Genomic DNA, 15189 nt, shown 5'->3' with positions numbered 1-15189 from the left:
CCCTCCAGTGTCACATTCCAGACATAGATACCTGAGCCACCCGCGGGTATCTGCGCCACTTCCCGTCCCCTCCGCTGTCTTCTGGGAGGCACACCGTTCCCAGAAGACAGCTGGGACCAGTGGCGTCGTGCATGCGCAGTAGGGAAGCAGGAAGTGAAGCCCCGAAGATGGCGGCGGCGGCAGCATCCAAGGGTCGAGGGATTGATCGGCTACGGGTGCTGACATTGCGGGCACCCAGGACAGGTAAGTGTCCTTATTTTAAAAGTCAACAGCTGCAGTATCTGTAGCTGCTGACTTAAAAATAAAAAAAATAAAAATTTGCGCTTTAACTACCACAGTGCTCCACAGCTCAGTCATGCATTCATTCATGCTTACTGTCAGATTGTATCTGCTTGCCCATACGGGATGTACAGGGTAGCAGATACACTGACAGATCTGCTGGAGACCTGCATGGCACCAGTGATCTGTTGATCGCCAGTGCAATGCGTTACAGGCTCAAAAAAAAAAAAAAAGAATGCATGTTTTTTTTTACCAGCAAAAAAATTTGCATTTATTTAATTTTTTTTTTTTTTCTTTGAAAGAAACGTTCCTGCTGGAGGTATAAACCAAGTAGTCCCCACGCTGACATCATACCATGTGGTGCAGAAGTAAAACTGATGTGGGGACACTTACTGTATGACAAGTCGTCTCCAGCTCTTTTCCGGGACTGGTCTCCTCTGCAGGGCGAAAGGAGAAGATGAGAATGGAATGATGCCAAAGCAATATTTTCATTCTGACTGTGCTAAAATCTGATTGGCAGATGCAGCTTACTACACTTTACAAACCATCACTGCTTTCCACAGCACTGCACAATGAATCATACACAGATTAGCTACATCATCTCTAATATATACGATTTCCCTGACATATCTTTGAATACAGCATTAAGAAAACAATATTTGTTGAAGAGTTGCATCATCACTGACATTCATAACATTTCCCCTCCAAATCTATGAATAGGTCATAAGAGATTGCATGACGATGAGCTGCATCATCTCTAATATATATATATATATATAAATAAATAAATAACATTCCCACTCATGTTCTCTGAATACACCAATAGGTAATATATGTCAATTAACTGTATCCTGTATGAGTGAACATCCCCCATTGTGATCATTGAATACAGCAGCAGGAAAACTATTTTTTTTTTTAGAGCTGCATCCTCTCTTAAGGGTCCATTCACACTGGGCGGCTTACACCTGCGATCCACTTGCTCAACAGGGATCTGTCCGCTCATCCCCATTGAGAAGGGGGATGAGGACTATGTCCATTTATGCAGAGTGGACATGGACAGAGCCTGCTCTCCCCTAGGAGTGGTCAGATGTAAACAGACCACCTGCGTTTACACCCGACTGCCATGCGAACTAATCCACTGAATGGAAGAGGAATGGATCCCCATCCATCTGTTTTAGCGGATCAGATTGGATGTTGGCAGGTGTAAACAGACATGTCCGTTTACACCCGCAACTCCACAGAGACCTCCAAGGACCCAGAGGACCACAGTTTTGAGGAAACGCATTGGGTGGAGTGTATGTTACGTCATCACGTACCGCCGGGTCAGGAGACACTGCAGCCAGTGTGGTTTTTATTTTTTACATTGATGCCTTTCAATATTGCCTAAATGGAAGTGTAACTCTCTTTTTTTTTTTTTTTTAATACTTTGGCTATATTGCATGAGGTTTTTCCTTGCATCTCACATATGCTCTTGCAGAGATTGACTCTTTGATGCCATAAAGGCACCAGGTTCTCATAGTCCATTGCTGTCTACTGATTAAATACACTGGGAATTTGTTGCCAATGGGAGCCTCTTGCCAGGAGATGGAGTTTGTGCAACTCTTTTTGGTAAGTGGCCTTCCTCTTTTTCATTGTTTTTAAAGAAGCATGTCAGAGCACTGAAGCACTGTGAAATTAAAATTTTTACATCACTTTATTTACCATTAACTGCACAAAGACTTTGTATTATATCAGGGGACTTTTGTGGTGGACTTTATGGGGTATATTCAGATAGAAGTTACACTGGCGTATCTATTGATACGCCGCGTAACTTCTAGGATGCTCCGGCGTATCTTCTTTCTGTAATCAGAAAACAAGATACGCCGGAATTTGGCTAAGATCCAACTGGCGTAAGTCTCTTACGCGGTCGTATCTTAGTTGCATATTTACGCTGGCCGCTAGGTGACGCTTCTGTCGATTTACGCAAGGAATATGCAAATTAGGTAGATACGCCGATTCAGAAACATACGTCCGCCCGGCGCATTTTTTTACGTCGTTTACGTTAGGCTTTTTCCGGTGTAAAGTTACCCGTGCTATATGAGGCGTATTGTATCCTATGTTAAGTATGGACGTCGGGCCAGCGTCAAATTTTCCATCGATTACGTCGTTTGCGTAAGTCGTTCGCGAATAGGGCTGTGCGTAATTTACGCTCACGTCAAAAGCATTGGCTTTTTGCAGGTTAATTTGGAGCATGCGCACTGGGTTACGTTCACGGACGGCACATGTGCCGTTAGTCAAAAACGTCATTTACGTGGGGTCATGATTTATTCACATAAAACACGCCCACCTCTTCACAATTTGAATTGGGCGCGCTTACGCCGGCAGATTTACGCTACGCCGCCGTAACTTAGGGCGCTGGTTCTTGGTGAATACAGAAACCGCCTCACAAAGTAACGGCGTCGTATCGTATCTGAGATACGCTACGCCCGCACAAAGTTACGGCGGGCTATCTGAATCTAGCCCTATATCATTAAGGCTGGGTTCACACTAATGCGATGCCAGACACCACATGTGATTCGCACCGCATTGCTGTGCAAGTCACATGCAATGTCTGTGTGAAGCGAATTCAACCATACAGTTTGGCTGAAATTGCATTGTATTCGCACCAAAATGGTGCAGGACCCTTTTTTGATCTCCATTGGAATCCACGATTCTACAGTTCGCACTGCGTTCTGCGAACCGATTTGAGGGTGTCATTAACTTTCTACAGAAACCCGCACTGGTTCGCAGAGAGTAGTGTGAACTGCCTGCGAGTTAGATGCAATGTGGGAACCCGCACAGGAATCGCTGTGGTTGCCCCCGCATTGCATATGTGTGAACCCAGCCCAAGAGTCGCTGTATTTTATTAATTTGCATATATTTTGGAAATTATTGCTTATCTTGTACATATATTTTGTGATTTCATGTATTAGTAGTTTTCAAGACTTATTTGCTTTATTGCACTTATTCACCAATTCATACACTTAAAAAAGAACAGTGCACACCTTTTTTAGTCTAGACACGTCAGTTTACACTCGGTGCTCCATAGAGGAAAATTAAGGTTTCTAAAACCTTCATCTAAAAGGGGCTTAAATACATAATAGGATTTTTGTACTTGCCATACATTTTTGTTCTTGGTTTATTGGGGGGTGCATGACATTTGGGTTTTACTGCTGCTGACCAGAGTAGTAGGACACTAGCAAACAAAAAAAACAGTGACCAGCCTGGTATAGCCCCTCCCCCATCCAGCATACCTTGTAACAAAGCAGTGCCGACAGCAAGATCATAAAACACAGAGGGCAGGGATCGGTGCCCCACAATGAACTCCAAGAAAAGGATTTTACAGCAAGTACAAAAAACGGATTCTTTCTCGTTCATTGAAGGACACAGGATTCAGAGACATTTGGGATGACCAGAAGCAGCCCAACCGAGGAGTGGGCGACAAAGCAAAAACACTATAAAGAACAGATAAGTGGGAACTGCCTGCAGTGAAGGAAGTCACTTGAAGGACATTACACCTGAACAGAGGTGGCTCAAAATTTACTGACAAAAACTAAGAAAAACGTTGTTTTCTTTCAAAATGTTTAGTCTTTTTTTTTTTTTTTTTATAATAAACCCAGCAGTGTATAAATACCACCAAAAGAAAGCTCTATTTGTGGGAAGAAAATGATAAAAAAAAAAAAATGTACATACAGTGTAGCATGACCGCGCAATTTTCAAAGTGTAACAATGCTGAAAGCTTAAAAATGGCCTGGGCAGGAAGGGGTGTAAGTGTCCGGTAGTGAGATGGTTAAACATTTCCATAGGAGAGGCTTTATAAGCCTTTACAGGCTACCAGTTTACAGTTGCACAGGAGGTCTGGTGTTGGAATTATTGCTCTCGTTATAACATTTGCAACGATACGTTTGGTGCAAACATTGTTTACATATGCGTGACCGACCTACATATGCGTTCGCCTTTTGCGCCCGAGCATGGGGGGAAAGGGGCGCTTTAAAAAAAATATATATTTTGTTATTTATTTTATTTCCATTTATTTATTATTCTTTTTTTTTTTTTAACACAGCCTCTTTACATTTTTTTTTCCTTGTTATCAACTTTATTGCTATCACAAGGGATGAACAACATCCCCGATAATAGCATGGGTAGAGACAGGCACTTTTTACTGAGACAACAGGGGTCTATTACACCCCAGATCTTTCCCCTGTTGTTAAAAAGCTTCTGATCAAACCGAGATATGTCTGATTAGAGCCTGTTTACATTAGACCGTGACCGGTTGGCTTAGACCATAGAGATGATTAGTGACATTTTCGGTCCTCTGTTATCTCTATGGTAAGCCGGTGGAGCTGCTGGTTTCATTCCCAGGCTCCCTGGTGGGATGGGAGAGCATAGGAAGGTGGTGGGACCCTCTCTGCCACATTTAACAGCAATCCAGTGGCTTTTTAGCTTTTACTTTTACATGAAAGAGCATCACTGGCAGAAAAAAAAGCGATACTGGGGGCAGCCATGGCCCCGATATAACCACTTCAACCAGAGGATGTACGGGTACGTCCCTTTGGAGGAAGTGGTTAAAGTGATACTAAACAGAGACGTGTTAATTGCCATAATTCATTCACATATATCATATCATGCCACTGCATTTTGTTTTTTTCCCCCCTCTAAGTACCTTATTCCTGCAGCGCTGTTGTGTGGTCACATGATCTTTCCCTGTTCTTTGGCATCTGCAGGAAAAGATCTTTAGGAGGGGCTTCTATTACTCTGCTGATGTGTGCCCTCTACAGTATGAGCCTGTGTCTGGCCAGCCCTGATTGGTGCTGTGCCGGTCACTTGACTAAAAACAAAACAACAAAAAAAACACAAAAAAAAAAAAAATCAAAATTAGATTGTAAATATCAAAATATCTGTTTTACAGCTCCCAATAAATCTTTATTGAACATAAAATGTGTCTTTTTTGTGCATTAATATGGTGTAGGCGGAGTCAAAAATAATTGACACTAGCTTTTATTTTGTTCAGACAGCATCTGCATCTGAGGCTCCTTTTACTTTATAAGTATTAGCAATTACATTTGATATATTTAATACGGATTTAGATAAGACTAAGCGGTTTTGTGAATTCTTTATTGAATGTAATCAATCGGCATACTATATACTGCCTCCATAGTGTTTAGCAATAGGAGAACATGGAGGAGGGAGGGGAGTGTCATTTACCACTGTGTATACGCCCACATGTGTGACTCTATAGTCATGTAAGCTGCAGATCAGGAAAGAAAGGGAAAAGCTTAGAAGGGAACTGATATTGGAGCATGCTGATCTACACAACCTGTAGATCTGCGACACAATAGATGGGAGGGACAGCTGAAGGCATGATCAACCAGGTATATGTTACTCTACACAAAACAAATGCTTTAATGCTTTAGTGGCTTTGTGAGTATGAACACTCTGTTATATAGCATGTAATGAGAGTTTTTCATAGTCTGGGTTTAATGACACAACACTTTAAAGAATGAGAGGTTAGCAGTCTCTGGAACAAGATTTCAAGCGCTAGGTTTGACCCTTGGTGGTAATCAGACAACTGCTGGTTCAGCTCTAATCATAAAAAAAGTCAGAATATGCCGCGCAGAATATTATCCGGGATAAAAGTTTATTTCCTCTCATCAAGCAATCAAAGTCTTCTATGTGCGAGAGTAGACTTTTAAAAGTTTAGAGACGCCTCCATCCTTCAAGACCTGGGCTTCAGCAGCCATAATGGTAAAGTCACTGGGCTAGATTCAGATAGGTTAGCGGATCTTTAGATCCACGTAACCTATCCGATTTACGATCCGCCGCCGCAAGTTTTTGAGGCAAGTGCTTTATTCAGAAAGCACTTGCCTGTAAAGTTGCGGCGGTGTATCGTAAATCCCCCGGCGGAATTCAAATTCCGCGGCTAGGGGGTGCCCGCGCGCCGAACGAACTGCGCATGCGCCGTCCGCTAAATTTCCCAGCTTGCATCGCTCTAAATGACGTCACTAGGACGTCATTGGTTTCGACGTGAACGTAAATCACGTCCATCCGTATACGCAAACGACGTAAAAAATAAAAAATTCGATACGGGGATTACGCCCATACTTAACATAGGATACGCCGCATATAGCAGGGGTAACTATATGCCGGAAAAAGCCGAACGCAAACGACGTAAAAAAAACAACGCTGCTTACACCTGTCGGATCTTAGGGAGATCTATGCGGAACCTGATTCTATGAATCAGGCGCATAGATCCGACCTACGGAACTCAGAGATACGACGGCGTATCAGGAGATACACCGTCGTATCTCTATCTGGCCCAATGACCGTAAAGTAGGAAGGTAAACTAATGTTTGGGATAGAAGTTCCTGAAGATGTCGAAGGTCCCATGGAGTGTCTGCTTAGGTCAGTAACATCAGGAGTAACACATCCACCTGGGTCAGTCTAGAGATATATATATATATATATATATATATATATATATATATATATATATATATATATATATATATATATATATATATATATATATATATATATATAAATAAATCTCGTGGGAATGCCCCAGATCCAGATCCTAAAGAACAGTCGAGGAAGATGTTCCAGGAGAGGAAGGCTGCAGATCTGGTATTGTTCCCACAGAGTTACCAGAGCTCCCGCCAGAGAGAGAATCTGCACCTGGGGCCAAAACTGTTAAGCTTGTTGGTGAACCTCAAGAACAGGAGGTCCACATTCAGCACCCCCACCTGCAGCACGGTTTCTCGAACACCTCTGGAGTAGAAACCATTGCCCTGGATCCAGGTGCTGCTGGCTGAGGTACTCTGCCTGCCAATTATAAAAGGCTGGAATGTCAACAGCGAACAAGGCTGGAGCACAAAGCTGTGCCTAGGACAAAATTCTCGCTACCTTTTGTTGCCACAGCATGACTTTTGGCTCCTAACAAATGGCTGATGTACACCATTGACATAGCATTCTGTGATCAGAATACCCTCAAGTCAGGATGTCCCAACGACATTGCCCATAGCTCCAGTATGTTGCTCATAGAGTTGGAATTCCTCTGCCTACCAAATCCCCTGCTGCAACAAGGTGTCTAGGACTCCTTCTCAGCCTGGCAAGATGGCATCCATTGTGATAATCTTTCAAGAGGTCAGAAGGAAGGATTTCCCCAGCTCCAGAGCTGGATTCTTGAGCCAACAGGTCAGAGACAACCTGGTTCTTGGTGTCAGGTGAATCGGTTTTGCAAGTGACTAAAGCAAACTCGCAGTTGGTTTTACAAGGCACTTGGGTGAATGGGGAGAAGTACTACATGTACCCCCCCATCAGGAACTGAATAATGCTAAATATATAAATAATTCTTCTTTAACCATCTGTCTACCAGGGCAATTTAAAAAACATTTTGCGCACGTTAAAAATCTAGATTTTTTTCTAGAAAATTGATTTAAAACACCCACGCGTTCCTGGATCTACTCTTGCACAATATATTGGGGAATTTTTCCATGGTCCCGGGCTCCCTGAAAGATCAGGAGAGTCTGGCACCAGAGGGGCAAGAGGGGCTTGGCTCTTTGTTGGTACTGTAAAAGTGATCACGTTACTTTTTAGGGCTGTTCCTTCAACACAAGGATTATCTAGACACCCCATAATGGAGATTTCCTGTGAGAATAATTGTGCAAAGACAGAGGCTAGAACTTTAGAAAACACTTATGCCGCGTACACACGATCATTTTTCGGCATGGAAAAAAACAACGTTTTTCCAACTTCATCATTAAAAACGACGTTGCCCACACACCATCGTTTAAAAAAAAAAAAGGATGAACAAAGCGCGGTGACGTACAACACGTCAGACGGCACTCTAAAGGAGAAGTTCTATTCGCCTTTGGGCTGCTTTAGCTGATTCCGTGTTAGTAAAAGACGATTTGCGCTTTTCTGTCTGTTACAGCGTGATGAATGTGCTTACTCCATTATGAACAGTAGTTTTACCTGAACGAGCGCTCCTGTCTCATAACTTGCTTCTGAGCATGCGCGGGTTTAAAACGTTGTTTTAGCCCACACACGATAATTTTTTACTACCCGAAAAACTACATTTTTTAAAACGACAAAGCCGAAAAATGATGTGAAGCCCACACACGATCATTTTAAATTACGTTTTTAAAAAAGTAGTTTCTTTCATGCAGAAAAATGATCGTGTGTACGTGGCATTAGGGTTTCTAAGGACAGGCTGAACAGCAGGATCACAAACAGGAAGTGTTGAGGATCCATAGCAAAGCAAAGGATGTTCCGACATACTACTGAAATAGGGACACGCAGATACATGTTATTGATGTCTACAGAGGCCAGCAAGTCTCCCTGATGAAAGGAGGCTATAGCAGACCTGATGGATCCCATTGTAACAGTGAAAAGGTTAAAATTAGGGATCGACCGATTATCTGTGCCGTCGATATTCACTTTTTCAGAAGTATCGGCCAAAAAAACTGACTGATATTACCGATATTGCTTCAAGGGGTTTTACCGGGGTAATGCATGCAGCTGCATGCATAACACCAGTACCGTTCTTCAGAGTGGACTGTCAGCTTTATTGTAATAACAGATGCAGCTCAGCAGTTGTTCAGCTGTTATTACAAGCAGTGGGAGAGGACAACTCCCCCTCCCGCCACCCACCCCGGGCTCTCCCATCCCATCGGAAGGCCCGAGCAACCAGTCGGTGTACATGTCCACCGGCTGGCCGAAGACCTGAACAAGGCCGATGCTTCGTTCAGGTCTCGGATCTAGTAGCACAAAAGCCATGTCATGACACCACTTCCCGGGTTACTGGCACCTTAAAGGCGCCAGTTTTAAAAGATAAAGTATTCAAAAACGCAGATCTTGACATTTTGAATACTTTCAAGTGCAGAGAAGGGATTTGGTGGTCTTATAGACCCCCAGATCTCTCCATAAAGAGTACCCGTCAATACCTATTACTATCACAAGGGATGTTTACATTCCTCGTAACAGCAATAAAAGAGTGATAAAACAAAAAAAAAAAAAATGTAAAATAACAGTGATTTTTTTTTTTTTTTAAATGTACAAAATATCGGCAAATATAATCAGCAGTAGAGGTGGCAAAAATATTGGTAATGTATCGACACCGAAAAAACAACATCGGCCGATCCCTAGTTAAAATAAAATTCCTGAAACCTTTCTGCCACAAAAACCTAGGCGATAACTACTTGCTCCAAAAGACCTGCAAGGGCTATATGGAGACCTGTTTATTTGTATGGTGACACTAAAAGGTTGAAATAACGCAGGGAGGGGGCTGGGACTGAAACTCTAGTTTTTACCCCATGGAAACCAACTCCCATACCCAGGCATGCAAGATGATGGCCCCCCAATTTGTAAATTGGGATCGCTGAAAGGTTTAAGGACACAAGGTTTACAGTAAATCTCAGCTCCTGGGTTGGGTTTTGCTTTTAGAGGTTGAGAACTGAGAGTAATGAACGAAACTCCTTTTGGCCTCAGAACGGGGGCAATTCTTCCTAGCTTTAGTACTAGACTTTTTCTGCTACGGTGGATGAGTATTCTCATCCTCAGTAACATCCTCCATGAGGGTGTCCAAAGAAGTTCTGAACAGACATTGTCCCTCAAAAGATCATGCGCAGTGTTTTTCTCTGCATTGTACCTAATTTTTCTCTGCATGGTAAAGGATGGACTAATCTGGAAAAGAAGAAGACAGGAGACATCCACTAACTTCAATACACAGTACTAAAGAGCTGTTGGGATGAACTCGAATCACTCCATAAAGGATTCGGATGGAATAAAGCTGGATCCCTTGCCATGAGTTTTGTCCATTCACCTAATGTTTGACAATCTAACTACACTGCCAAACAGGTTGTGAAGCAGGATCTGCTACAGCAAACAGGGTTTGGAAAAGGATCTCAGAACCTTTATTTATGGGATCCTTAAAGCGGAGGTCCGGCGTTAAAAAAATAATAATTTAAAAGTCAGCAGCTCCAAACACTGTAGCTGCTGACTTTTAATAAGGACACTTACCTGTCCAGAGTGCCCGCGATGTCGGCAGCCGAAGCTGAGCAATCGCTCGGATCTCGGCTCCCCCGCCGCCATCCTCGGTGAGGGAATCAGGAAGTAAAGCATTGTGGTTTCACTTCCCGGTTCCCTGCTGTGCATGCGCGAGGCGCTATTTGAATGGGCGGATGTCTCCGGGGACACACATAAGGTCCCAGAAGACACCGCTCCCCATTTCCCAGGAGGAAGCACAAGGAGGAGAAGAAAGAAGACCATCGCGGATGAGGCATTGGCAGATTAGGGTGATCTGCCTAGTAACAGACATTTCGGGCAAGTATAAAAAAATATATAAAAAATAAAAAAAAATTGTAGCCTTTTTGGCTATTTTTTTTTTTTTTTTTTTAGGGTGGTCCGCCGCTTTAAATACTGGTGCATCCTCCACAGGATTTGTCAGTACCTTATGAGGACACTGCCAGATCAACTGTGGGAACAGTCAACTTCCTAATAAAGATACCCTCAAACATGTATTGGATTGCTATACATGTACACCCTGGGAACAGGGTGTACATGGGAAGTTTTAATAGACCCTGCCAAGGATCATAGGCTGGTAGTAGCACTGCAGGAAGCGGTTGGCTGTTCCTCCATCTTTAGGCTGGCATGTGCCACATCAAAAGCCAATATAGTGTCTCTCAGCTTGGAATTTATAGCAGCTGCCTGTGACTAATCAGGAACAATCTCAAAGGCTACAGGTAGGGCAGATAATGAATCAGCCGGGCAAGGCATTGAGGTACGCTTATGGCTTTTGCAATCAGAGTCATCAATCAAAATCCTGCATAACTGCAGAGAAATCCTCCTGTTTTAGAACCAAGGAGGGAGCCACAGCCAATAGAGTTAAAGAAGACTCCAAAGAATCTAGAGACTAAAACATTCCAGGCAGTCCGTCACAGTATCTTCAGGGGAAACACTGCAGACTGCCCCGGAATTCTTAGTGGCTTGTGAGCTGGAAGGACCTGGTATAGCAGGACTGCTCCGCGTGTTTGAGATTTAAGGTGTTGTACCTCCAGCAAGGACAACCAGACTCTAGTACGAGATTAAACCTTGAGCACTAAAGACCCAACTGCTGGAAGATGGCAAATTTCATGTAGCCAAAAAGGACCAGGTCACTATAGGCGTCAGCAAGGACCACCTAGAATGAAACAGAGTTGAAAAGAAACAATGTTGGGAACAAGAGCGTGGAGTGTGCAAACAAGACACTTCATTAAGGCCCCATTCACTCACTGTCAGTTTTTTAGGCGGACCTGAACAGATGCTCCGTGCACCTCTATGGAGTGATGGATGTCAGCGGTGACATATCCGCTGACATCCGATCCACTAAAGTGTGACAGCTGGAAACCCTATTTTCCATCCATCTGGCGGATCGGATGAAAAACTGACTCTACGGTCCATCTTCATCCGATCCCCCATAGAGGAGAGCGGCGCTCTGACAGGTCGGTCCCTGCACAGTGTGCAGACACAGACCTGTCATCTGCCGGCTCGACGGAGCGATCCCTGCTGAGTAAAGCGTAGCCCGTACACTGACACGTCATGTAGCCAAACAAGTCTACTAAATAAAGTATCTCTCAAAGGGTCAGCCAGAGCTCTTGGGCTAACAGTACACAAAGGTCTGAAAAGTGTCACAATGCAGAGCCCGAAGCAGTGGCGGTTCGTCCATAGGGGGCGTCGGAGCGCCGCCCCCTCTGGCTTTCGCACTGCCACTGAAATACATAGATTCATGCATTGCATGAATCTATGTATTTTCGCTGCTGCCGCTGACTATTCAGATGGCCGGATGGTGAGCGCCGGCCACCTGAATAACGGCAGCTGGCTGGCTGTGTGGAAGTGCCTATCAGAGCCGCGCTGGCTCTGATAGGTTTTCCGAATACAGCCCTCAGGCTGTAGTTGGCTTCCTGATGCTTATCCAGGGGACGTAAGGGGGGTGTGTTCCTTGGATAAGACTGACAGGGCGGGAGAGGGCGGGAGAAGACATTGAGGGACGTGGAAGGAGGATAGCTGACCCCCAGAAAGGTATTTTACAGGGCACAGCGGCGACAATGGGCACAGTGGCGACAATTAAAGGGTACAGTGACATCATTGGGCACAGTGGCGACAATGGGCACAGTGGCGACAATGGGCACAGTGGCGACAATGGGCACAGTGGCGACAATTAAAGGGCACAGTGGCGACAATGGGCACAGTGGCGACAATTAAAGGGCACAGTGGCATCAATTGGCACAATGGCAACAATTAAAGGGCACAGTGGCTGCGTTTAAAGCATTGGCACAGTGGTGACAATTGATGGCACAGTGGCTGCGTTTGATGGCATGGCACAGTGGCTGCGTTTGATGGCATGGCACAGTGGCTGCGTTTGATGGCATGGCACAGTGGCTGCGTTTGATGGCATGGCACAGTGGTGACAATTGATGGCACAGTGGCTGCGTTTGATGGCATGGCACAGTGGTGACAATTGATGGCACAGTGGCTGCGTTTGATGGCATGGCACAGTGGTGACAATTGATGGCACAGTGGTGACAATTGATGGGCACAGTGAGGCTGCAATTTTTTTTTTCATTTGCGCCCCCCCCAAAAATTTGGAGCACCAGCCTCCACTGGCCCGGAGTCTGAATGTCACATTCCAAGCAGGCCTGGCAATCTTTGGTCCAGCTTCAAAAGGTGAGCCAATATGGATAGCTACATAGACTGACAAGCTATACAAGCAAACAGTGTGTAGATGAAGTCTTAATAGAACAAAACATAATCCTGAAAACTGGAAAAAAAATAAAACCGTAAACTTTGTTTCAGAGAAAAGATGTCTATCCTGCTAGGACATATTGAGAGTGGGAGGGGTTAAACCAGGCTGATCACATTTTTTTTTGTTTGCAAGTGTCCAAATCCTCCTGTAATGGGCAGTATAACCCAAATGTCTCAGAATCCTGTGTCCCTCAATAAAATGAGAAAAACTAAAATTTCCCCTTCCAATCTAGAAATACAGCGGAATAAAATAGGTTGACAAACTGAACCATCTATAAAATCTATAATGCTTCCCCCACCCAATCTATAAATAACATAGATGGAAATATATGTTGACAAGTTGCATTGCCTTTGATAAATTTTCAATCTGACCTGTTAAATCCGTTCTGCATGAGTTCTCTCTGAAGCTTCTGGTCTTGTGCAGCGTAGTCCTGCAGCTCCGACTCCAAGGCGGGAGGCAAAATATTTGGGATGAATTTGGAGAAGAGCGTTGGTGCGAGTTGGACCCATTCTAAGAGGGGAGCAGAGACCATTTTTTTTTATAGATTAGCAGAGATCAAACATTGTACAGAACAGGTATATCCATCCCCAGTCTCTGCTCAGTATGAGATATATAGAGGAGCTGGGCCATGTCAGACTGGGGGGTTATTTACGAAAAGGCAAATCCACTTTGCACTACAAGTGCGAACTACAAGTGCAAAGTGCACTTGGAAGTGCAGTCGCTGTAGATCTGAGGGGGACATGCAAGGAAAATAAAATAAAAAACAGCATTTTACATTGCACATGATTAGATGATAAAATCAGCAGAGCTTCCCCTCATTTCAGATCTACCCCTCAGATTTACAGCGACTGCAATTCCAAGTGCACTTGTAGTGTAAAGTGGATTTGCCTTTCGTAAATAACCCCCACTGTCTATATTGCTGGTGACCTACATGCAGCCCACAGTCCCCAACAGTCAGTAGCTGGAGCATTCATTTGTAAAGAGACCTTTAACAACAGCAATCTCTAGCAGTTAGACCCCTTTCCCACTGGGGCCTAAAGTGTCGCTCGTTTTACCGGCGCTTTGCCACTGCTTAAGCGGTGCTTTTCAGCCTCTTTCCCACCCAAAGAAGGGGTTAAACACTCCCATGTTGCATCACTTTTGAAGCACTTTTTAGGCGTTTCCGAAGCGCTGCCCATTTATTACAATGGGCAGGACGCTTTGGGAGGGTTAAATACAGCACTCCCAAACCGCCCCAAAGATGCCGCTTGCAGGACTTTTCCAACGTCCTGCAAGCGCACCGCCTGAGTGTGAAAAGTCACACTTGAATGAATGTGAGGCAGTTTTCAGGCGCTTAGCAGAGGCTATTTCCAGCGCTAAAGCACCTGAAAACCACCCCACAGTGTCAATCTGGTCTTAGATGTAACATGTCTGTAGTCTCCGATTATCTCCTACAGGACAACTTCAGTCTCCAACCACTTCTGTAGATCAGTCTCTGACCACTCCTAGTAGTGAAGGGCTCAGGGGTGTTCAGATCGTAAACCAGCGTCGGGTATGCAAATTAGGAGTTACGCCGATCCACGACGGATTTTCACGTTCGCTACATCGCCGCTAGTCTAGTTTCCCGTCGTCGTTTTTGGTGCCTTAACTTTACACAGCAATCGTATTGCTGTATAAAGTATGGCCGTCGTTCCCGTGTCGAAATTTAAAAATTAACGTCGCTTGCGTAAGCCGTCCGGGAATACGGAATTACGCTACGCGCGTCGCCGTTCGAAAAAATGACGTCACCGCGCGTAAAGCACGGCGGGAATTCTGAAACGGAGCATGCGCAGTAGGTCCGGCGCGGAAGCGCGCCTAATTTAAAAGGCACACGCCCATTTAAATTACATGGGCTTACGCCAGAGGCCGTCGGCGTAGTTTTCATCGCAAGTGCTTTGTGAATCAGGCACTTCCGATGAAAACTTGCGGCGGTGTAACGTATCTACGATACGTTACGCCGCCGCGATTCTACGTGAATCTGGCCCTTAGTCTCAACCCGAGTCAGCCAGCTAGGACCTGAACTGGACAAATCAACTGCAGCCGGGGCATTCCCAGTAGGCGCACATATACAATGGGTATGTATACATTCGAGC

The 15189-nt window shown here is 44.5% G+C and overlaps 1 protein-coding gene across 2 annotated transcripts in view; it reads right to left on the bottom strand.

Moving 5' to 3' along the window:
* Positions 1 to 15189, bottom strand: part of CACUL1 (CDK2 associated cullin domain 1) — a 37314-nt gene that overhangs the window by 2086 nt on the left and 20039 nt on the right. The window contains exons 7-9 of one of the 2 annotated variants that reach the window (XR_005750786.1): positions 13450 to 13588; positions 4961 to 5125; positions 673 to 716 (exon numbers count right to left, since the gene is read on the bottom strand). Coding sequence is in view for 1 of the 2 variants with exons in the window: in XM_040361482.1 (XP_040217416.1) it covers positions 673 to 716; positions 13450 to 13588 (183 nt within the window). In the remaining variant the exon portion in view is untranslated. The remainder of the gene's footprint in view (positions 1 to 672; positions 717 to 4960; positions 5126 to 13449; positions 13589 to 15189) is intronic. The other variant, XM_040361482.1, reaches the window with a different exon arrangement.

Source organism: Rana temporaria, chromosome 8, assembly GCF_905171775.1.
Source record: "Rana temporaria chromosome 8, aRanTem1.1, whole genome shotgun sequence".
NCBI classification, from domain to species: Eukaryota; Metazoa; Chordata; class Amphibia; order Anura; family Ranidae; genus Rana; species Rana temporaria.
This window is presented reverse-complemented; position numbering and strand designations above follow the sequence as displayed.